This window comes from Squalius cephalus (assembly GCF_949319135.1).
Source record: "Squalius cephalus genome assembly, chromosome: 9".
NCBI lineage: Eukaryota > Metazoa > Chordata > Actinopteri > Cypriniformes > Leuciscidae > Squalius > Squalius cephalus.
In genome coordinates, this window is record NC_137130.1 from 26,646,316 (window position 1) to 26,669,632 (window position 23,317).

Consider the following 23,317-nt stretch of genomic DNA (forward strand, 5'->3'; position numbering starts at 1 on the left):
ATTTCTTTCTTCTGCTGAACAGAAAAGATGATATTTAGAAGATTATCAGTAACCAGACAGTTTTTGGGTCCCATTGACTTCCATAGTAGGAAAAATATATACTATGGAAGTCAATGGGACCCAAAAACTGTCTGGTTACTGATAATCTTCTAAATATCTTCCTTTCTGTTCAGCAGAAGAAAGAAATTCATACAGGTTTGAAACAACATGAGGGTGAGTAATGATGACAGAATTTTCATTTTAAAAGTGAACTTCTCCTTTAAGTAAAGATACCACAATGTTATACACGGCACTGCTTTCTTTTGATGGATCAGCCTGATCTGTTTTATGTCAATTACATTTACAAATGAGCTTTAGAGAGCGGCCTACACAATTAATTCACTTACCTGTTCAACAAAAAAGAAGAAACTTGGGTGTCACAACGTCATCAGATCTTTCCACCTTGTAGGTTACTGATGTTTATGCTAGTTTGTACCTTTGTCTTTCTGTCTTCTGCTTCCTCGACTAGTGATTCTCCCATTGCCTTAGCCGGTAAAGCATGAAAATAAGTGTCTCATTGTCTAAATTTAGCTTATTGCGTCATAAAACAGCACAACGCTACTAGTGTATCCACAGAGATGGCAGCCAATGAGCATCAGGATTCTCTATGACTTTAAGTGAAACTGTCATTTCAACATGGCAAAATACCTTGAGGGGGTGACCCATTATATATAAAACACTTTTTTTATATAGAAAACTACTTCATCTCACATTTACACCACTCAGATGGCTCTTCAGAAAAAATAATACATGGATTGGCAACTGTGGCCCTCAAAATCGCCTTTCCTACTAAGTTTAGCTCCAAATCTAATCACACCTGACCAAGTTAATCAAGGTCTTCAGGATTACTAAAGCTTCAGGTGATGTAGGGTTTAAACTAAACTCTGCAGGAGCTTGCCATTAATAGAACGTTTTGTTACGAGTTATCTGGTCTTCAATTAATTTCATTAGCTCAAAACCGCTATTTATACGATGTTCATGCAACGTTTTGTTTTTCTCTCTCCCTGAAACGTTTTAGTTGGCCAACGAATTTCTAATGTCTTTTTACAAGTTATCTGGGCTGCGTCCGAAAACTTGTTGCATCGCTGCCCTATCAGGCAATGACTTTTTAGGCAGCGTTTGCACATGAAGTTACCTCACAAAACTGATTTCGGACAGACTTCTGAGGCAGCGTAACAGTTTAACAGCAAAATAGAGCAAACTTTGGTGAAAACTAAGTGAATATTTAATGACTACAATAGTAATTTCTTGTTAGAAATGACATCTTAAGTGGAAAACTTTGATCAAAAATGTACATTTACACACACTGTTGAACAGCCGCAACTTTCAGACGCCATCTTTATTTTTCTAGCTCAACTGAAAGCACAGGATTGTGGGATATCAAAGGCAGCGAAGGATACTTCTATGCTGTCTTCAAAACTCGATCAGATGAAGGTATCTCAGGAGACAGGAAGTGAAACTAACATTGCATGAATTCGGACGTGCCTTGATGCCTTCCAACCTTGGAATGCGTACACCGAAGGCAGCATTTATCAGATTTCGGACGCAGCCAGTCTTCAATAAAGTTCATTAGCACAAAACCGGTATTTATACTACGTTCATGCAAGGTTTTTTTTTTTTTCTGAACGTTTTGGTTGGCCATCCAATATATATATATATATATATATATATATATATATATTCTTTTTTATTATTATTATTTATATATTGTTTTAGAACGTTCAGAGGACATTCAAAATTAGCATCATATATTTACAAAATGATACAGTTGAATTTATAAAATAATAAAAAAAAAAAATATATATATATATATATATATATATATATATATTTAAAATTATATATTCTTTTTTATTATTATTATTTATATATTGTTTTAGAACGTTCAGAGGACATTCAAAATTAGCATCATATATTTACAAAATGATACAGTTGAATTTAAACTTTCAGAGAACATTAAGAAATAAAAAAATGTATAACTTAATGGTCACGTAAATCGTACTTGTTGCCCTGCACCGATCTAATATCACTATGTATTTTTTTTCTATAGCTGTTTAATAGCCAACAGTATATCAGTTTATCAAGTAAATACACACAAAAAACCTACTACAGACAATCCAACTAAAACCTACTAATACACAGACAAAAAGTCAGACTCAGCTATGTAGGTAGCCATTTATTTCATAAATATCACTTTAGGACATTAGTTATCACATGTGTTTTAAATGTATAAATGTAAACAGTTTAATAATTGTAATTTTTACTGGGTGCACACAGGCCTTGTATTAATTCATGAATATTAGCTACTGATAATGCGTTAGCCGCCAACAGACGGTTCCGCTGTTTCCTCCCGGAACTTCCTAAAAGCGACACCAGTGTACAGTCAGCAGCAGTCCGGCTAGATTTGCTGCTAGCCACAGTTGATCAGCTGTTATTTCACGGGATGTTCGTGTAGATGACCGTTTCTCCTGCTCGTAAGCTCAGCTGAAGATGTGCCGCTGAAGAATGCGATAGATGTGAGTAGTTTTGTATCAGATTGGCAGCAGATGTGTGTTAGATATGGCTAGCAGCTGTATTAGCTGTGCAGTACATGAAGTCCAGAGGGAAAAGCTGCTGTCAACATCAATATGTCATCGGCGTGTTTATGATTCCTGTCATCTAGGTTTGGACTTCAGGGTGTTTCTCTCTTACGATGTCAACAGCTGGCTGAAAAGCAAAGTGCGGATATGCTGACAGTGTTTTACTGTATGATTTGATATTGGGGTCAGGTCGTGGAGCAGCTGCTTTTATATTGAATTGAATTGCATTGCGAAAGTAATGTTGATTTTGGAAAAACAGCTCTAAAAATGTTTCTGATATGTGCAGTATATAGAAGAATCAGTACTGATCCTCATCTGCATTCCTGTGTGTTTGGATTGGTCAAGACTGGACTTGGTCCCTAAACACCCTGAGGGCTCAGACACCACTGTGTCGTGTCATCAGAAAACACCTTATAGTTTTTATAACTTACAATGTGTATTTGCTCTAGTTTTCTGCTTCTGCAAAAATTACTGTGGTGCTACTACCATGGTACAAGCAAGGATTATATCAGAGGGTAATACCATAGTACGTCAGTATCATTGTAGGGCAGGAAGATGTAGCCTAACCAAAATCTTATAAGTCATTTTATATCAATGGCAACTGCGTTTATCACAATAGAGTTATGTATTTATTGACAATATAGTTAGTTACTGGAGTCTTAACAGAAATGGCTTAGGCTATATATTACTTAACCATGTTAATGCCTGTTTTTGGATAATCCGGTGAATTAAGTACTTTACAGATGAAAAGCACTTAGTCTCATTTGATTTATTTTCTCTTTCTATTTGGAAATTTATATTAGGAAAATAAGTGGAGAAAAAAAAAAATCAGGGACAAAACAGACTAATATTTTAATACAAATAGGCTAGTTCCTGCTTTATCTGATTGGATGAGCCACATTCAAGGTTGTTGTAAAATAGTCAAATTATATTTAAAGTATACAAAGTTAAAATATAGCCTATATTCAAGAGATTGTACACCAACAAATTATGTCATCATTTACTCTCCTTTGTCATTCCAAACCTGGATGACTTACTTTATTCTCCGGAACACAAAAGAAGATATTCTGAATAAGTTTGATAATATTTTTGGTCACCATTGACAGAAAATTAATTTCTCAAAATGTTATTTTTTCCACAGAAGAAAGTTAGTCGTACATGACAGTAGGCCTATAGCCTACATGACAGAATAAATATCCTTAATCATGCGATTTTACGTGGCAACCACCAGAGTTGCGAAGAGTCTGAAGTAACGAAGTAACTTAAGTAAGTCTGAAGTAACGAAAAGGGCAAATGTATAAAAAAGGTTTGTTTTAATTTTGCATTGAGAATATAGATGAATTAGATTTTTTTATTATTATTATTATAGTTACATTTATTGCAAAATTTACTACAATCAAGTTTGATTTTTGGGTTACTCTAGAGCTGCATGAATAATTGTTAAAAGATTGTGGTTATAGTAAAGATATGAGATTATAGTTTTGATAAAAACACTGATGTCTACGGTAGCGATCAAAGTGGAGCAAATCACCATTTGAAGTGACTTGGCGCTTCAAATAACAATTTTATCGATTACATTTTATGTCACCAGGTGGCGACAAGTAGGCTAACTGTTAAAATGTATTTGTCATTGAATCATTTGTTCAAGAAATTAGTTCAGCAAAAATGCTGATTCATCCAGTAATGAAACAAGTGGAGTCATTGAATCATTCATTCAAACCTAGTTTTTTTAAACAATCCAGATTAAAACATTTTAAAAAGACTGCAGCAAATAACATTTTGTTAGAACTTTTAGTAAATTACACATTATTTTGTTTAGTTGTCTGTTCAGAATCATGGGAGAATCCTGTTTGAAACTAAAAAATCTTCTCAATTTATCCAGAATCATGCAGCTCTTGGTTACACTAAGGTAACGTTGATCAATTGTATAAAGCACTCTTTAAATAAAGGTGACTTAACTTGGCTGTGTAATTAAGTACTGAGGAAAATGAACTATATGTATTTATGGGTTAAGGTTTGGGTTAGATGCTTGTAAATATGCACAATTTACTGTTATTACTATAGTAAGTACATGTAGCATGTGTAACTAAACTTAAAATAAAATGTAAATTTTTGTCCCTTCTTGGAAAAAAAAATTAGGCAGCACCAAATGTTATAATAACATCTCTGACCTTACAAACCGCCCTTCTATGTTTCTCCAGAATACGCCTGCAGTGAGTTTCGGAGACTCTCTTGTCATCAAGGTTGCCGCCATGGAGAAGCCATGGAGGTTATGGGCGGCACTCGAGGCGTGTTTGCTGACCGTGTGCGCGTGGTCATGGGGAATCTGCCGCGTCTCCCTGCTAGCCCTCATTCTGACCTTCCACCTGTACGGAGGCTTCATTCTGCTGGGACTCATCCTGGTCTCTGTGGCCGCCATCCTGTACAAGTTCCAGGACGTCCTGCTCTACTTCCCCGACCAGCCCTCGTCCTCGCGTCTTTATGTTCCCATGCCGACGGGAATCCCACACGAGAACGTGTTCGTCCGCACCAAAGATGGCGTACGGCTCAATCTCATCCTGCTCCGTTACACGGGCGAAAACCCGGCCACCGCTCCCACCATTTTATATTTCCACGGCAATGCGGGGAACATCGGCCATCGTGTGCCGAACGCACTGCTCATGCTGGTGAACCTGAAGGCCAACGTGGTTCTGTTGGACTACAGAGGCTACGGAAAGAGCGAAGGAGAACCTTGCGAAGAGGGACTGTACCAGGACGCAGAGGCTACCTTGGATTACATCATGACCCGGCCGGACATCGACAAGACCAAGGTGGTGCTGTTCGGCCGATCGTTGGGGGGTGCGGTGGCCATCCGCCTGGCGTCGGGAAACCCGCATCGAGTGGCCGCCATCATGGTGGAGAACACTTTCCTGAGCATCCCGCACATGGCGGCCACGCTGTTCTCTTTCTTCCCCATGCGTTACTTGCCGCTTTGGTGCTACAAGAACAAGTTTCTGTCCTATAGACACGTGGCTCTCTGCCGTATGCCATCTCTCTTTATCTCTGGCTTATCAGACCAACTCATCCCCCCGGTGATGATGAAACAGCTGTACGAGCTGTCCCCGTCTCGGACTAAACGCCTCGGCATCTTTCCCGAGGGTACGCACAATGACACCTGGCAGTGCCAGGGTTATTTTGCCGCCCTTGAGCAGTTTATGAAGGAGCTACTTAAAAGCCATGCAAGTGAAGAGACGGCCCAGGGGACGTCCAACGTCACCATAATCTAGAACAGTCACTACAGTTGACTGCTCTATAAATCTGGACCTGCTCAAAAAGAATGTAAAAATTGTTTCTCTCTTTTTTTTTTGAATTATTTCTCTTCTCCCCAACTTCCTAAGCTCTTTCTTTCCTTTGATCACACACCAATAATTCAGTTAATTATTTACAATATCATTTATTCAATAGTGAAGGCTGCATTTTTTTTTAAAGCCTTTAAAATATATTTTGTCAGTTTTTATATCAAGTTTAGATGCATCTGCCTCAATAATTGAATGCCCTCTTAGTCTTTTTTCTTTTTCATTTTCAAGCAGTGTCCACTTTTAAAGGGTTAGTTCACTTGATTACTCACCCTCATGCCGTTCCAAACCCGTAAGACATTCTTTCATCTTCGGAACTCGAATGAAGATCTTTTTAATGAAATCTGAGAGCTTTCGGTCCCTCCATTGACAGGTTACCACTAGTAATCCATGTGACTCCAGAGGTTTAACCTAAATTTTACAAATTGACGTAAGTGCCTTGGTTGCGAAATCTGGGGGGGGAGGGACAAAGCACTTGCGTCGCTTCCTAAAATTGAGGTTAAACCACTGGAGTCACATGGATTACTTTAATGATGTCTTTACTACCTTTCTAGGGCTTAAAAATGTTGTTGCATAGGCTGTGAATCGTGAGACAGAAAGCACTCAGATTTCATCAAAAAGATCTTCATTTGTGTTCTAAAGATTAACGAAATTCTTGCAGGTTTGGAACGAAATGAGGGTGAGTAATTCATGACAGAATTTACTTTTTTTGGTGAACTAACCCTTAAAAATGATACTAAAAGCCCAGCCACCTGCACATACAATTTGAAAATAGTTATGTCTAATCAAGGATAGCGGTTTTAAATTCACGAGTAAAATAATGTCTGTGGTCAACATTGCTTGAGGAAATGATCACTTTTGTTCTACCACTTAAAATATACATGTAAAAAGCATAAGTTGGCTACAAATTGCAAAAAAACAAACACATTTTTTTTTTTTTTTTTTTTTTTTTATAATTTACAAAGCTTTAAAATCATGTTTTAGGTATGACTGTATGTAATTTATTTTTACTCATGAATGACAAACTGCTATCCCATAATGTCCTAGATTTTAGGATTACTAAACTGAATAACCCTAACAAATTACTAAACGATTTGAGAAGCTCTTTTTATTTATTTTGTTTATATGTAATATATGCACACTTTTTTTTTTTTTTTTTTGGAACAAAACAGAGTGCTCATTGTAATCATTTTTTGTGCATTTTTTTTTTTTTTTCAAAATTCCAGTGAATACAGTTAAATGGACCAGGGGCAACTGATCCTAGTTTACTCAACTTTGTCTATGGCATTTCATGCATTCAGTCGTCTGTGCCGGCCGTGATGTGTTGAAGCTTTATTATATCACACTGCCTTCGTTTTTTTACGGGAGGTTTAAAATCCACTCAGGAAATCGGCTCATTGTGGTTTAATCCCATGTTTTGGATTTGCATATGGAGCTGTGTGTGAGAAGTAAAGATTTCGATACTGATTTTCATGTGGGCTGCAGTACACTGTGAGCACTGTATGAAAATACCAACACAACAAGCCTAAAGTATGTTTACTCTCTCTCAGGCTTATAGTGATCTTCTGGAAGTAAGAGTGAAATCGCACATAACAGCTGCTTGACAGAGTTCCAAGCACAGTCCATTTGCACAACTTGTAAATAAGACGTTTCCCTTTTTTCAATCAGGTCAAGTGCTTAGCATCATTTATCTGCCCATGACCTGCTTTGTTTGGATCATGTTGAAAAACCTGTCCATTGGTGACTGTTGCGCTGTAGTCACACATCCATTTCCTATAACTCTTTGCAGTTCCCTTAAAAATCAGAAACATTCACACACAAAAAAAGAGAAAATTGTCATCATCTACATCATTCCATACCTATATGACTTTTTTTCTGAAGAGTGCATGAGTTGCTCTTTTCAATGCAGTTAAAGGTAGAAGCCTAAAGCTTCAAAAGGACTCAATAAAAGTGAGGTATCCTGAAAGTAGTCCATATGACTTCTAACTGAATTGTTTAGAATTGTGACTAAATCTCTGAGACTGGTTTTGTGACACAGATTCTCTCATGAACTTTCATGAGCTACATCTGATGATTCAGTGAAGAACAAAATTCAGGCTTCAGACGACTTGGAATGCGGAGCGCAAGTCATCTTGAAAGCTTTGGATCTCATCTTTTGTTATTGCATGGACTAGAGCGACCATCACATTCTTCGAATTGTCTCCTTTCATGTTTCACAGAAGAAAGTCCAATGGGTTTTGGTAGAGTAAATGATGGCAATTTTTCAATTAACTATTTAGCGTATTGAATCGGGGGTATAGACATTGAGGTTTGTCCTTTCTTTAGGCTCACGTTGGTGGTTGACTGTCGAGCGCCCAATAAAAGGTGGACTTTGCAAACTTTGCCCGTTACGTAGTGTTGGATCTGTGCACATCCAAGTCTGTTATTATTGCATGCTTTAGTCAGCGCATTTGCTGATGCACTTTACGCTCACATCTGTTGTAATGCGTGAAAACTGCCTTTGAATGTTAGGATTACAGATTTCAAGGCAGAGTGATCCTATGTCAGTTTGCATGCAAATATTGATATCTTCAAACCAAGAGGGTATGTCAGGCTTCCAAAGTCCACCTTTTGGGATTCGGCAGATTCTTTTCGAGGTGGGTGTTTTAAGAGATTGTATAGTCGCACAGTTGAGCTCTAGATGTCTTCAGTTATGTCTAGCGTTATTTATGGTTATTAGTTATGTAGAGATGGGCCGGTTGTAAGAGTAAGCAGTGGAACCAGCCAATGCAAGAGAAAAAGTTCCCAAGACACCGGGATTTTTGTGGTTTCAATACATAAGATACTTTTGTATATCAGTTTATTGACCTTTTGATTTTAAAATATATATTTGCAATGGTCATTATTGATCATATAGGCCTAATTCATAAGAACTGCCTCTAAACCTTATGAGGAAATATTTTCAAATTCATGTATCATTTGCAATGTGTCATTTAGTTGAACTCACAGTGATGTGCCATGATACCTTATTGAATGTCTGTGTGGTTGAGTGTAAACCTTGGAACAAAGATGCTGACATATGATAAAATAATGAAAATACTACTTTAGAGTTTACTAGATTTGATTAATACTCCATTGGCATGTTCTGGCCATTCTTTTGGGCTAGTTTGTGTGTTGAAATCTCATTTCATCTTGTTCATAAACTGAATATATGAAATAATATAAAGCGCTGCTCATGTTTTGTATTTGCTTTTTACAGTAAATAGCAGAGTGGAAAGATTCAGTTCTGAATGTGCAAGGAGGGTTTTCTTATTCTTTCAACATTTGTGTTTTGAGCTATGGATTTTCTATTCGAATCATGTGTTCATGTACATACAATTGAATCACACTTTCTATTTTCTGTCTGGTGACATGCAATAAAGAAATCAAACCCTTCTGATAACTTGACTGCAAAAGTCTGTTTGTACTTTAAAAGCCACTGGTTCCTGTTTCTGGTTTTCACTTTAAAAGAACAAAACTGTTTTGTTTTTTTAGTCTATACCAAGAATAACTTTCGTTTTGCTTTGTCACTGTCATATATATACTTTCTTATGTGCTATTAATGTATTGTTAGCAAAAGTAAGCCTGACATTTATCTGTTATTTATCTTCAGACTCTTGACGCAGTTTGTCGGAACTAAGTAAGTGATGACAAAGCAACTTTCGAGTTGAAGTGCGGTGTTAAATACAGTGGGTGTGGACATCTTGGCAGGAAAGGGATACAAAAACCAGACTGTTAGCCGGGTATTTGTTGCAGACGGGAATTTTTTTGGGGCGAGTACAGTTACTTTTATACTAAGTTGGACTGCAACTGTAGATCTCAGGGATCTTCCTCTCTTCCATATCAACAAAAATCAGCTTGAAGAGGAAGGGTAGTTATGTATAAAAGGTCTGGTCCGGCACTGTTCTGAAAGAAACGTGTGCTAAGAGCTTCAGAGGAATATGAAGATGATTGGTTCATGCCATATGAAGGTGAATTGGATTCAGCAAGCATAACCAAGACCTCCAGACGACCTTTCCAAGTACAAACCTCTCACTGTGAGGATCCTTATTGATTGTAGTCATGTTTTGAGGTGGGTTGAGATCTTTTAAGAAATAAAGCTTATTCAAAATCCGTTTATATGCCATTCAGCCAACATTTAGTCACTAATATCCCATTTACCTAAAAGTTAGTTTCCACCATGCCTGCTGAGGATGTTGGTCCAGGTCGGGGTGAAAGGAGAAGGCTGTCCTGGCTGTTTCTGGTGCTGGTTGTTGCTGCCATCACCACCTCCTCCCTGTCTGTGATCTCCTTGTACCATGTGCTGGCCTTGCAGGCCGAGGTGGAGGGTTTGAGGGCCGAGGTGTTCCGCAAGAAACAAGCGGAGAAACAAACCCATCAGCAGGAACAAGAAGACATCAAAGGCAGAATTGAGGTTTGGACCAGAGTGCATTTCCATTAAATAGTGTTGTAATTGATGATTTGATGGAACTTGAAGGAATTTAATAAATGGCATTTAGTTTATCTCAAGGGTTATATCTAAGTAACTATAAGGTTTGGAGTTAAGAGTCTATTGGTTGTTTTCTCTAACCATGTTTTGTATGTTTGTTTAAAACTCCTAATTCAAAACCGTCAAAATTATATTGTTTTTGGAGACCAAATGTGACCCTGGACCACAAAACTAGTCACATGGGTAAATTTTCTGAATATATATATATATATAAAGCTGGATAAATAAGCTTTCCATTGATGTATGGTTTGTTATGATAGGACAATATTTGACCGAGATACAACTATTTGAAAATCTGGAATCTGAGGGTGCAAAAAAAATCGAAACATTGAAAATCGTCTTTAAAGTTGTACATTTATGTTCGTGATTATGCTGCATTCACTCACAGAAATAAATGTTTTATATATTTACAGTAGGAAATTTACAAAATATCTTCATGGAACATGATCTTTACTTAATATCCTAATGATTTTTGGCATAAAAGAAAAATCGATAATTTTGACCCAAACAATGTATTGTTGGCTATTGCCACAAATATACCCGTGCGACATGTGACTGGTTTTGTGGTCCAGGGTCACAAATGTCCGCTAAACTCCAATCCAATGTCAACATATCTTTGTAAATGGCTTTTGTGTAAGCAAGTAAAACAATAAAACCTTATTTGGTTACACTTTATTTTAAGGTGTCTTTGTTACAGTGTAATAATACAATTAAGTGCTGAGTAATATTAATTAACAACATTACTACTTTCGGTAACACTTTATTTTACCTTGTTACATATGCTACATGTACTTACCAAAGTAATAACAGTAAATTCTGCATAATTACATGGAACTAACCCTAAACCAAACCCTAACCCTATAGTAAGTACATGTAGTTAATTAATATTACTCAGTACTTAAATATATAATTACACTGTAACAGTGACACCTTAAAATAAAGTGTAACCCTACTTTCTATAGGGTTTGGCTTAGTTTTTTTCATGTAAGTAGGTACAATTTACTGTTATTAATAAGTACATTGTAACATAATATGTAACAAGGACACTAAAATAAATTGTTACCTCTTATTTTGACATTTGTACAGGTTAGAAATTATTAATCCTTTCTTTTGCTTTAATGATTTGATGCTGCATAACTATTTTGCTGTTTCAGTTGCGCTTAAAATTGTTCCCTTTGTGACAAATTACCCCATGTACAGTATGTAATTGTTAAATTAAGTTTTGTTTTTTTTTCTTTCTATTTTCTGGGCAACTGGAAATTTAGTCAATTTTTGTAGTCAAGACATTATGGGATTTCCCTATATGAAACTATGAGTTTGAGACTCTTCAGAAATATTCCTGACATGAGAAATATTTAGTTGAGTAAAAAGTGTGACTACCCCAAGTCCTCCGTACAAGCCTCATCCTAATTGGGGAAAAAGCTTGTTTAACTGGTGATCAGCCTAAATGAAGATTGGTTGTCTGTTTACAGTACCTTCAGCAAACTGAGATGGATGATACCACAACAGATCATACTGGCATGTCAAAAAGGAGTATGGGGCATGTCTCAAACAAAGCAGGCAAGCACGCACTTCTGCTTATTCTGTGATGCACTTGTCTTTTTTTTTTTCTTTTTTTTTTTTACTGAGAATAGCTGTGGGTTGTTTGTGTTTACCGACAGGAGTGATGCAGAGCACAGATGGTGTAAGATTAAAACCACTCAATGTCTATATATGTATATTAATAAACATGCACATTCTGCAAAAGTGCACCATCATACATTTGCATATCCAGTTACTTTATGAGTCACTGAATGGAAAAAAATACCACTGTAATCATTCTCATCTCTTACTGGCAGCTACAGAAAATACTTGCAATTAAGAACTGTGTAATAAGAATGCATGTAAATTCACGGTACATGGACACAATTCATTTCAGCTTTTCTTGTGTGTTTTAAACTCCTCTGCCCTTCCACAGAATCCCAAGCCTTCTTACAGATGATGGCAGACAACAGGAAGACAACCTTCCAGAAAGGTACTGAAGGAGTTAGTAAAATCGTAGTATTATAAATGTTTTTATTACCTGTATAGCTAAATTGTGTTCAAGTGATGCATTTTACCAATTTTATGGCAGTTCATTGTACTATGAAAACTCACTGTAACTTTCAGAACTCAACTTCATTCCCAGTCCAATAAGAGCATTTGTTATAACTGACTTGCAGTGACATATTTTAAAATTCTCCAACTTTGTGGCTCCACGGTGATAAATGAATCAACACATGACGTTGAAATGAGTATTCCAAAGATACCTGGATGGTCATTAATGTTTAGATGTTTAGACTGTTATCGAAGGATATTTAATCTTTCAAGCAGGGCCTGTCTGTGGAAGAGGCGACAGACCTAGAGCGCAAAATGACAGGCCCGGTTCTACAAGGGATGATGCTGTAATAATATCATATTGGCGAAACTGATTTGGAAAACGCTCTAGTGCGTATTTGTGTTTGCGCTCTGGAGAGCATCACAGGTTTCTATTTACTAGTGGTGGGGGAAAAATCGATTCTGTTCAGTATAGCGATATTTTGCGCACGCAATTATATCGATACATTTGCGCAAAGTATTTGCAATATTATAAAATTATCTATTTTACTTTTGGGTTTTCTCCATTGGTTTTCTCTGAGTTTACTCTGATAATTTACATTTGCGTATTACATCCACAAGGTGGCGCTTGTTGCGGTGCTTTGTTGTCGTGCATCAGTGTTGCCAGATGTACGATAATTATTGTATTTGTACGATAATTTTGAATTCTGTACGATGTACGATCAATAATGGAAAAAATCCTGTAATGTACGATAATTTCAGAACTGTGTGACACTTCAAATGATGGTCGTTGTAATAGGGCTTCTCATTGATCTAGCTGTGGATTCTACGTCTACCGGGGTAAGAACGTGTAGAGAGAGGGAGCGACAGACCTTGCGTGTGTGTGCTAGTGTGCCTCACGAAGCGCATGTAAGGACCCAACCAATCAATTGTAAGTGCGGGCGGGCTTTTATCTATACTCCCGAATCAGAACCGAACAACCCCCCCCCCCGTTGGAGATTTCTTGACTCCCAGAAATGACTTTGTGCAGGTTGGGATGTCTGTTATTTTCATGTCGTTGACTCGTGTACGATCATTTTCTTCCAAATACGATAATTTTGAGCTTCTGGTACGATACTTGGACATTTCCAATCTGGCAACACTGTCGTGCATTCAACAGCAAATTCAAATGAAAATGGCTTCACCATCACAACCGGTTGTACACGGAGCTCCGTCTTCTTTCAAATCGAAAGTGTGGGTAAATTTCGGTTTTTCATCAAAAAGTGAATAGTATATTCCCAAATGAATTTTGGTTGATGACCTTGCAGCCAACAGGTCTGAACTCTAGCAGTAGGCTACACATTTTTGTTTATTTTTCTCAATTTGATTGAAGCTCTAAGTTACTCTTATTTATATGATTATTCTCAGGTTTATGTTACTCTATTATGTCTGCTTTATGTTGCTCTATTGTATTTAAATAATTTTAAGTTATGTGCTGGAAGCTCACCATTCATGTGAGAGTTCTCCTATTCAGAGAATAATTACGTCCTGTCCTGTAATGAGGTCCTGTGTCCTGAATGTTCAAGGACAAAGTTTTTGCACTACCCTCCTAAGTTTTTGCACTTCAGTTAATGTGTAGAACATAATGTTCACATAATTAAATGTTACATTTTAAGTGAGTTGAGTCTTATTTTTCTCATTTTTTGTAATGCCTTTGAATAATATGGGGGACATGAATCGCAGAATCGAATCGCAATACTTGCTGTATCGCAATATGTAAAAAATCGCAATAATATTGAATCGTGGCCCAAATATCGCAATACTATCGAATCATCACATTTTTGCCAATTCACACCCCCTACTATTTACAATGTGTTTTTGCATCGTTGAGTAATGAAGCCAATCAGACATGTTTGTTGATCTCTTGAACACAATTGGCCATTCTGAGGTGTTTGAGTTGTTTGTTCAGTTCTTGTTTTGTTCGCTGAAGTTTTGTTCAGTTCTGCATGCTCGCAAATTCTCTCATTATAACAATCTGTCACGGGTTGTGAGGTGAAAGCCAAAACGCACAAAGATGATGATGAAGGTTAAAAGTCTTTAGTAATCCACAAAGGTAAATCCAATTACATTCCACACAACGTACACATAGATGAGACCCCCACAAAGATACACTAACTGAACAGAACTTAAATAGTGGAGATAATGACTCACACACCTGAGCACAATGACAAAATCAAGTGAATCACTATGAGGACAAAAGCGGGAATGGTGCAAAACACAGTCCTGATGGTGTGACACACATGGTGTGATGGTGTGACATAATGTGCTGTAAATAAGAGATTAATTGTGCAGTGTAGACAGCTTCATTGATTAACTTTGTGAGATTGCGATGGACTGAGATGAGTGACTGCTTTTTAGTAATTTTTAAATGTAGCTCTCTTTTATGGAGTGAATTATATGCCATAATTAAACAAACAAATCCAGCATTTTGCAAACAAACTCGATCTGCTTTGCAAAGGAAAACTCGACTCGCAAACAAACTCGATCTGCTTTGCAAAGGAAAACTCGACTCGCAAACAAACTCGATCTGCTTTGCAAAGGAAAACTCGACTCGCAAACAAACAGAAAGCAATGTGCAAGTACAAAGGTCAGTTTGAGTGAAAATGCACTGGAGAAACAAATATGTATTATGTTTTACAAATATAAATAAATGAGCCAAGATAATACTTCACAAATAAATACAAACCATCCTACAAATTGCATGTAACCTTTGAACAAATACCAGATCTAGTGCATACAAATGCATATCTGTCTGTTATGATTGTGTGACACTTGGCTTTTTATGAGATCTCTCGGCTTGATTTTCTCACAAATGTGTCCAGGCAGATTTTCTCACAAATGCAGTTGAGCAACTTCCTCTTCTAAAACAGTAGATGGCGCTAAACTAGGGGATTAATTTAGCGCTAGTCTCCCGGGAGAAGCACTGATTTGAAACTTGTCTTTGCCTACAGCTGAGGAAAATGACCAGTGAACGGGTGCCATCTACTGTTTTAGAAGAGGAAGTTGCTCAACTGCATTTGTGAGAAAATCTGCCTGGACACATTTGTGAGAAAATCAAGCCGAGAGATCTCATAAAAAACCAAGTGTCACACAATCATAACAGACAGATATGCATTTGTATGCACTAGATTTGGTATTTGTTCAAAGGTTACATGCAATTTGTAGGATGGTTTGTATTTATTTGTTAAGTATTATCTTGGCTCATTTATTTATATTTGTAAAACACAATACATATTTGTTACTCCAGTGCATTTTCACTCAAACTGACCTTTGTACTTGCACATTGCTTTCTGTTTGTTTGCGAGTCGAGTTTTCCTTTGCAAAGCAGATCGAGTTTGTTTGCAAAATGCTGGATTTGTTTGTTTAATTATGGCACATAATTCGCTCCATACTCTTTGCATGTTTATGCCAATTAACATCCTTTTAGTATTTTATATTACAATATGTTTGCGATAAAGTTGACATCAAAAAAAAAAAAAAAAAAAAAAAACATAATAGTTGACAACTTTATGTGATTATAATACATCACCATTATTCATGACAGTGCAGTTATAATAGTAGCCTATTAGTTTTTCCATTAGCATTCGCCACTTAAACCATGATTAGAAAAAAAATTGTGAAATCACTCAAGTACAACTCTTCTTGGCAGACTTGGCTCCTTAAAATATATTTAAACTTCTGTAAACAAATTTAACTTATATTGCTAGTTGCTTTTACTTGAACAAAAAAGTGTATTTTCAAAGAAACCATGAATTGCAATCATTTAAGATTAAGCATGTCACAGGTAAGAGGCTAGTATTGTGCTTTTTTTTGTTGAATTGTAGTTTGTTTTTGGGTTTTTTTATTCTAGTGTGATTTTATTTTTTTATTTATAAAATAGTATTATAATAATAATTATTTGTTATTTGTTAGTTAATTATCACCATTTATTTATTTCAGATTTATGTTAATGTATATCACTATACATGTTATGTTATAGTATATTGCAGTTCATATGATAATTTTTTTTCTACATGTTCAATTTTTATTTTTTTATTGTCAGAGTTTGCTTTGGAATTAAGCACAGCCATCCCATGGCACGTCGGTCTAAAGCGTGGCTCTGCTCTGGAGGAAGATCAGGACACCATTTTAGTCAAAGAGGAGGGATTCTTCTTTATCTATAGTCAGGTATATAAATTCTCAACTTATGACACAATCTTGATTTTTTTGTTTTTGGCCTCATAACTGAACCTTGAGGCATCCCAACACCATGCTCAGTGTTTTCTCCTCATTATTTCAAGCTTTCCTTTTCCCAGGTCTACTATACAGACTCAACGTTCGCTATGGGCCACATCGTGATTCGTATAAAGAAAAATGTCGTAGGAGACGAGAGTCAACACGTCGTTTTGTTCCGCTGTATTCAGAGCATGAATCGAGTCAATCACTTCAACACCTGCTACACTGGAGGTGAGTGTGGAAAGTCCTGCTACTTTATCAGTGTTACAAAAGAGTTACAAAGTGCAAAGTTGGGTGAATCTCACAAAAACATATCCAGGTCTTTTTTTTTTTCTTTTTTTTTTGGGACATTCAATTTGGTTTGCATTGTGGTGTTATTATCCTTTATCCATTATTATACAATTAATGTATGTGCAAATATACATACTGTAAAAAAATAATAATACACATTATATACATATAAAGTATACACGGTATATGTATCTGTAATGACAAATTTATTGACAAATAAATGCTACTGTATAAATACTCTTAAATTTGAAGTAATCTAAATATAGTTATTTTTTATTATAGTCATTACAGTAATGAGAATTTGTTTGGTATGGGTTTTTCTTTTGTGCACTACAGTAACAAGAATTTAAGAATCTTAATGGTCCAAAAATAAGCTTAACTTTCTTTATGCAAAATAAAAATGTTGTTCATTTCTTGTGGTCTTCGGTTCAAATATAGCCCAGACATGTTCTTGACAGAGTTTTTGAGAATCTCCCAGAAACTAGACCACATTTATTTTCAAACAGTAAGGGAGGCCAGAAATAGCCTACTACGGGCTTATAAATGGCTGTGATGAATATGTTCCTGTGTATGTCATATCATATTTATTTGAGATAATTATTTTTTTCTCCTAATTGTGTATTTTGAACATTGTGAACTACTGAGAATAATAGTATTGGGGTGATAAAAATATCTCATAGAAATGCAATGCATATACAGATAAATATATCTACTATTACAAATGAATGTAACTGAGCATGTAATGTACAGGTGTGGTGAAACTAGACTCTGGGGACAGACTGGAGCTTCTGATACCTCGTACCCATGCAAATATCTCTCTGGATGGGGATTCCACCTTCTTCGGAGCAATAAAACTGGCCTGACTATGGGACAGGACTTTGGATCAGACACTGAATGAGACTGGATATTATCCATTGGTGGAATTGCTATTGACATTCACTGGACTTCACGAATACAAGAGCTGCTCTATGCTATGGAGTATTCTTGAAACTTTCTTCATAAAGCTACTTTGTATCTAGGATAAAGGTTTTTTGCGCTTGTTTTTTTTATGACACACCTCACCTCCTTTATCAGACGTGCGCAAAATTGGCCATATTGAAGTTTTTTCATGTCAAAATTCATGATTCATCAGTCTTCATAATCTTCTATGAAAATGTAATAACCTATGAAATGGCTTTTACATTGCCAAACCTTCTTTGTTTTCAACTACTCTCCTCCAACCACCTGACTCATTCTGGTACGTAACAACCATTTTTCACAATTCAATCGGTTCCAGATTGGATAAAATCAAGTCCCGCTCAGACTTTTTTTTACTCAGTAAATATACTATTTGACTCTACAAAGTGTTGTGAACAACATTTCATGTCGATTTTAATGTCCTTGCTTGTCTTTGTGAATGGACACACACACACTTTTTTGATTCAGAACATCTGTAGAATAAAACCTCAGTATTGCTTTGGTTATTTAAAGGTATAGCGGAGGATTTTTTACTTCCGGGTGGATCACCTATACTATTGGTCCTCCTAATTGTCAATCATTCTGGTGAATCAATCAAACTTTTCAAAAAGTGGAGAGGGCGGGTCTTATCTAAAATTCGGAAAGATCCTCCACTATACCTTTAAAATATAATTTTAACAAAGCACTTTTCCTGTTGTAACATGTATGCTTTCATACATTTCAGTTGTAAATGTATGTAGCCTCCAAGATTGTACCAGCAGATGGAGACAGTATCTCACTGTGGAACAAGAGCTTTGGAAAGTACTTGCTTTGTTGTGTGTGCTTCACACAACTTCTACACAGGCAGCTTTTTCTGTTTGTTGATGGAGGCTATATGCTTTCAGTGTATGAATTTGTCAGCCACATCTGATAAGGAAATCATCATAGCGTCACATGCCTTGTGATACTGGATTTCTGCATCTAAATACAATGTCTCTTAATAAATCGCCAGATCCGCTGTTAGACATGGAGTTGATTGCTTTGCTTAGCTTCACACACGACACGCATTCATGTTTATGAGCTTCATTGAGAATGGTCTTGGATCTTGGCAATATTATGTCCTGCCGTTAGAGGGCACTTGTTTCCAAGACATTTCTTTTTTTATTTCTAATTATGGGACACAGCTGAGATGAAGATCTCTTTTTCATAAATCAAGGTTCAATAATGGAAGCATTATTGTACATATATGTACATTATGCAGTGTTTTGTTTTAGTTTGTCATGTGCCCATTTACAAGAGAACAACTAAAAATGGAACTTAAAGCATCATGTATTTGATCAGAAACCACAAAAACTTATTTAAAATGTTTTATTTATTCTTCAAATACATTTAAATTATCTAAATATAACATTTTAGAATGTGTTTTGTATAAACAGAAAGTGAGGATGATATTCCCTTGTTCCCGTATTTTTGTATATTTGTGGTTATGAGCAGTTTTAGTTTTTATTTAATTTATATTATGCCATATTTCAAGCTCACATTCTGTCTGTCTTTATATCTATCTATCTGTCTGTCTGCCTGTCTGTCTGTCTCTCTGTCTTTATATCTGCCTGCCTGTCTGTCTGTCTATCTATCTATCATTTATCTATTAATAGTATTAATAAGATTAATATTATTTAAAGTGATGAAAATGTCTCAGAGGGATGGATGGATGGATGGATAGATAGATACAGTTGAAACCAGATATTCACATACACTTCAGAAAAAAACACAACATTTTTTATTTCTTTACTGTCATACATTAAATCAGAGTAAACTTTTTCTGTTTTAGATCAAGAAATATTAACAAATTTTTTGCATTTGTTAAATGTCAGAATCGAGCGAGGGAGAATTTTTATGTATTTTTTTTGATAACTTTCATCAAAGTCAGAAGTATACATACACTTCCTTAGTATTTGGTAGAATTGCCCCGAAACTGTTTCACTTGGGCCAAACGTTTTGGGTATCCTTCCACAAGCTTTCTACAATAGTTTGCTGGAATTTTGGCCCACTCCTCTTGACAGAACTGGTGTAACTGGGTCAGGCCTTCTTGTTCGCACTCGCCTTTTCAGTGCCGCCCACAAATTGTCTATGGGATTGAGATCAGGGCTTTGTGATGGCCACTCCAATACCTTGACTTTGTTGTCCTTAAGCCACTTTGTAACTAATTTGGAGGTATTCTTGGGGTCATTGTCCATTTGGAAGACCCATTTGCGCCCAAGCTTTAACTTCCTGGCTGATGTCTTCAGATGTTGCTTCAATATATCCACAAAATTTTCTTTTCTCATGATGCCATCTATTTTGTGAAGTGCACCAGTCCCTTCTGCAGCAAAGCAGCCCCACAACATTATACTACCACCCCCATACTTCACAGTTGGGATGGTGTTCTGAGGCTTCAAAGCTTCGCCCTTTTTCCTCCAAATATACCGTTTATCATTATGGCCGAACAGTTCAATTTTTGTTTCGTCAGACCACAGGACATGTCTCCAGAAATTAAGATTTTTGTCCCCATGTGCAGTTGCAAACTGTAGTCTGGCTTTTTTATGGTGGTTTTGAAGTAATGGCTTTCTTCTCCCAGAGTAACCTTTAGCTCATGGTGGTACAGGACTCGTTTTACTGTGGATAATGACACTGTCTTACCAGTTTCAGCTAGCATCTTCACAAGGTCTTATGCTGTTGTCCTGGGATTGATTCGCACATTTCGTACCAAAAAACGTTCCTCTCTGGGACTCAGAATCCATCTCCTTCCTGAGCGGTATGATGGTTGTACATTCCCATGTTTTTTATACTTGCGTATTATTGTCTGAACAGATGAACGTGGGACCTTCAGGCATCTGGAAATTGCACCTAAGGATGAGCCACACTTGTGGAGGTCCACAATTCTTTTCCTGATGTCTTGGTTGATTTCTCTTGATTTTCCCATGATGTCAAAGAAAGAGGCTCTGTGTTTGAGGTGTGCCTTTATATGCATCCACAGGTGTGCCACCAATTAACTCAAATTAACTCAAATCAGAAGCTTCTTAAGCTCAGAATGGAATCATCTGGAGTTTTCTTTTTGTTTAAAGACACAATAAACTTAGTGTATGTATACTTCTGACTTTGATGAAAGTGATAAAAAAAATACATAAAAATTCTCCCTCGCTCGATTCTGACATTTAACAAATGCAAAAAAATATGTTAATATTTATTGATCTAAAACAGAAAAAGTTTACTCTGATTTAATGTATGACAGTAAAGAAATAAAAGTTTTTGTGTTTTTTTCTTAAGTGTACTGTAAATATATGGTTTCAACTGTAGATAGATAGATAGATTCATTCATTCTCTGTATGGCTTAGCTTTTATTTTCAGTTTAACTGATTTACTTTCAAAAACTGATGAATAAAGAATCATCTGCCAAATCTCTTGAGGAAATGTTCTCACACTTAAACCTTTATAAGGCCTCCACACAATTGTGTTTGTTTCGCAATTTCTAGGCCAGAACCTTTTCTTTGATTTAGATCATTCAAATGTAAGCTGGTCCGTTGAGAATTAAACGGTTGAGCCTGTCGCTTGGGGAGCCTGAGGAAGTGATGGGTACTTTAAGATTGTCTCTCAAGCCGAAGTATTAACTCCTCAGCAGGGAAGGAGCAGCCCGATTCAGAGATCAGATCAGTCAAACACTCTTGGACTCAATTGGGAGGCTGAATGAAGATCAATGAACACTGTTCAGCAATGCCTCTTGCTCCACTTCTTTTGAATATTTTTCACACAAAGAAAATTGCTCAGTTCAGACTCTGAGTTTTTAAAAGGCTGCTCTATTGATTTTGCTCTCAAAATGATGACTTTTCTTTTTAAAACAGGCTGTCATTGTGGAATAACTCACAGGCTTCGTGCTGATCATTTTGATGTCCATATATCCTGCTATTCAGCTGATCCCACGAGCACTGTTACTTAAGACTCCAAACCACGTCCTTTTACTCCATCTATTTCTCTCTCTCTCTCTCTCTCTCTCTGCAAAATTAGCAGTTTCTCTGGAGTAAAATGAATGTTTTTAATTTATTCTAAACTACTGACAACATTTCTCCCAAATTTCAAATATTGCCATTTAGAGCATTTATTTGCAGAAAATGACAACTGGTCAAAATAAAGAAAAAAGATGCCATGATTTCAGACCTTGAATAATGCAAAGAAAACAAGTTTATAATCATTTTTTCATATTCATATTTTTTTTTACTTCAGAAATCAATATTTGGTGGAATAAACCTGATTTCCAATCACAGCTTTATATGCATCTTGGAATGCTCCCTATCAGTCTATCACATTGCTGTTGGGCTGCTTTATGCCACTCCTAGTGAAAAAAATTCAAGTAGCTCGGCTTTTTTTAAATGGCTGGTGACACTCTTGTTTACATTCCAGAGGTTTTCAGTGGGGTTCAGGTCTGGAGATTGTGATGGCAATGACAGGGTCTTGATCAGGTGGTCCTCTAACCTTGATTAGCCTGGCTGTGTGGATTGGAACATTGTCCTGCACGAAAAACCAATCCTTCGAGTTGGGGAACACTGTCAGAGCAGAATGAAGCAATTTTCATTCAGGATCATCTTTTACATGGTTTGAGTTATGCATCCTTCACAAAGACATATCTACCAGATCACCACCAATCCTCCACCAACTTATACAGTGGGTACAAGAGACTGTGGGTTGTATGCCTCTCAAAGTCTCTGTCTAAGCATTAGAGGACCAGGTGGGCAAAGCTGAAGCGGGATTTATCAGAGAAAATCATGAATCAGGCAGATCTGTCTTTGTGAAGGACGTGTGACTCAAACCACATACAAGGTTATCCTGGAAGAAAGCATGCTTTCTTCTGCTCTGACAATGTCCCCCAACTCGAAGGATTGTTTTTTCCCCGCAGGAAACTTCAATTAATATGATACCAAGTACCTGTTGCTGTCACATTCGTACTCTGGACTCTGCTCTGTTCTCACTCACCACTAGGCGTGGGACAAAATATCGATAGGGCGATATAATTTGTCCTTCTCCATGCGATACGAGAATTGATACGCTGGCGTCAAATATTGATATTTAAATTAATAAAATAAGCTCTAAATAGATTTCCCTGCTCCCAGCGTTTCTACTTCATGGCTCCTCGAGGTGGCGCTCAACACATGAATGAGGGAAATGTGAACTGTGAAGTTAACTAGCCTAAGAAAAGGAGATTTTTAATGGGATGATGGACAGCAGTGTGAGTAAAATAATAGATGCCCCAGCAACATTTAAGTTCGAAG

At 36.6% G+C, this 23,317-nt stretch overlaps 2 protein-coding genes across 4 annotated transcripts; both read left to right on the plus strand.

Annotated features, from left to right (window-relative positions):
- The first annotated feature begins 1,403 nt into the window (after window positions 1–1,403).
- abhd13 (abhydrolase domain containing 13) lies at window positions 1,404–9,372 on the plus strand. 2 transcript variants are annotated; one of them, XM_079881629.1, is made up of 2 exons: window positions 1,404–1,622; window positions 4,820–9,372. In XM_079881629.1, exon 2 carries the CDS (start codon window positions 4,871–4,873, stop codon window positions 5,882–5,884), a length of 1,014 nt encoding a protein of 337 aa, XP_079737755.1. In that variant the 5' UTR covers window positions 1,404–1,622; window positions 4,820–4,870; the 3' UTR covers window positions 5,885–9,372. The 2 variants fall into 2 exon arrangements, with proteins under 2 accessions (XP_079737755.1, XP_079737754.1); XM_079881628.1 differs by lacking the exon at window positions 1,404–1,622 and adding an exon at window positions 2,374–2,555.
- A 305-nt stretch (window positions 9,373–9,677) lies between these two features.
- tnfsf13b (TNF superfamily member 13b) lies at window positions 9,678–19,415 on the plus strand. 2 transcript variants are annotated; one of them, XM_079881820.1, is made up of 7 exons: window positions 9,678–10,043; window positions 10,140–10,385; window positions 11,933–12,020; window positions 12,418–12,474; window positions 16,618–16,742; window positions 16,871–17,021; window positions 17,832–19,415. In XM_079881820.1, the coding sequence occupies exons 2-7, from the start codon at window positions 10,152–10,154 to the stop codon at window positions 17,942–17,944; spliced, it is 768 nt and encodes a 255-aa protein (XP_079737946.1). In that variant the 5' UTR covers window positions 9,678–10,043; window positions 10,140–10,151; the 3' UTR covers window positions 17,945–19,415. The 2 variants fall into 2 exon arrangements, with proteins under 2 accessions (XP_079737946.1, XP_079737945.1); XM_079881819.1 differs by having other exon boundaries at window positions 9,701–10,043; window positions 16,856–17,021; window positions 17,832–19,041.
- Window positions 19,416–23,317: the final 3,902 nt, after the last annotated feature.

What these genes read in the sequence shown, in the direction of transcription:
- abhd13 (XM_079881629.1), top strand. Translation starts at nt 4,871, where the DNA reads ATGGAGAAGCCATGGAGGTTATGGGCGGCACTCGAGGCGTGTTTGCTG.
- tnfsf13b (XM_079881819.1), top strand. Translation starts at nt 10,152, where the DNA reads ATGCCTGCTGAGGATGTTGGTCCAGGTCGGGGTGAAAGGAGAAGGCTG. An exon ending in GCATGTCTCAAACAAAGCAG is followed by an intron (nt 12,021 to 12,417) that starts GCAAGCACGCAC and finishes GCCCTTCCACAG; the next exon opens with AATCCCAAGCCTTCTTACAG. An exon ending in TCTTCTTTATCTATAGTCAG is followed by an intron (nt 16,743 to 16,855) that starts GTATATAAATTC and finishes CATTATTTCAAG; the next exon opens with CTTTCCTTTTCCCAGGTCTA.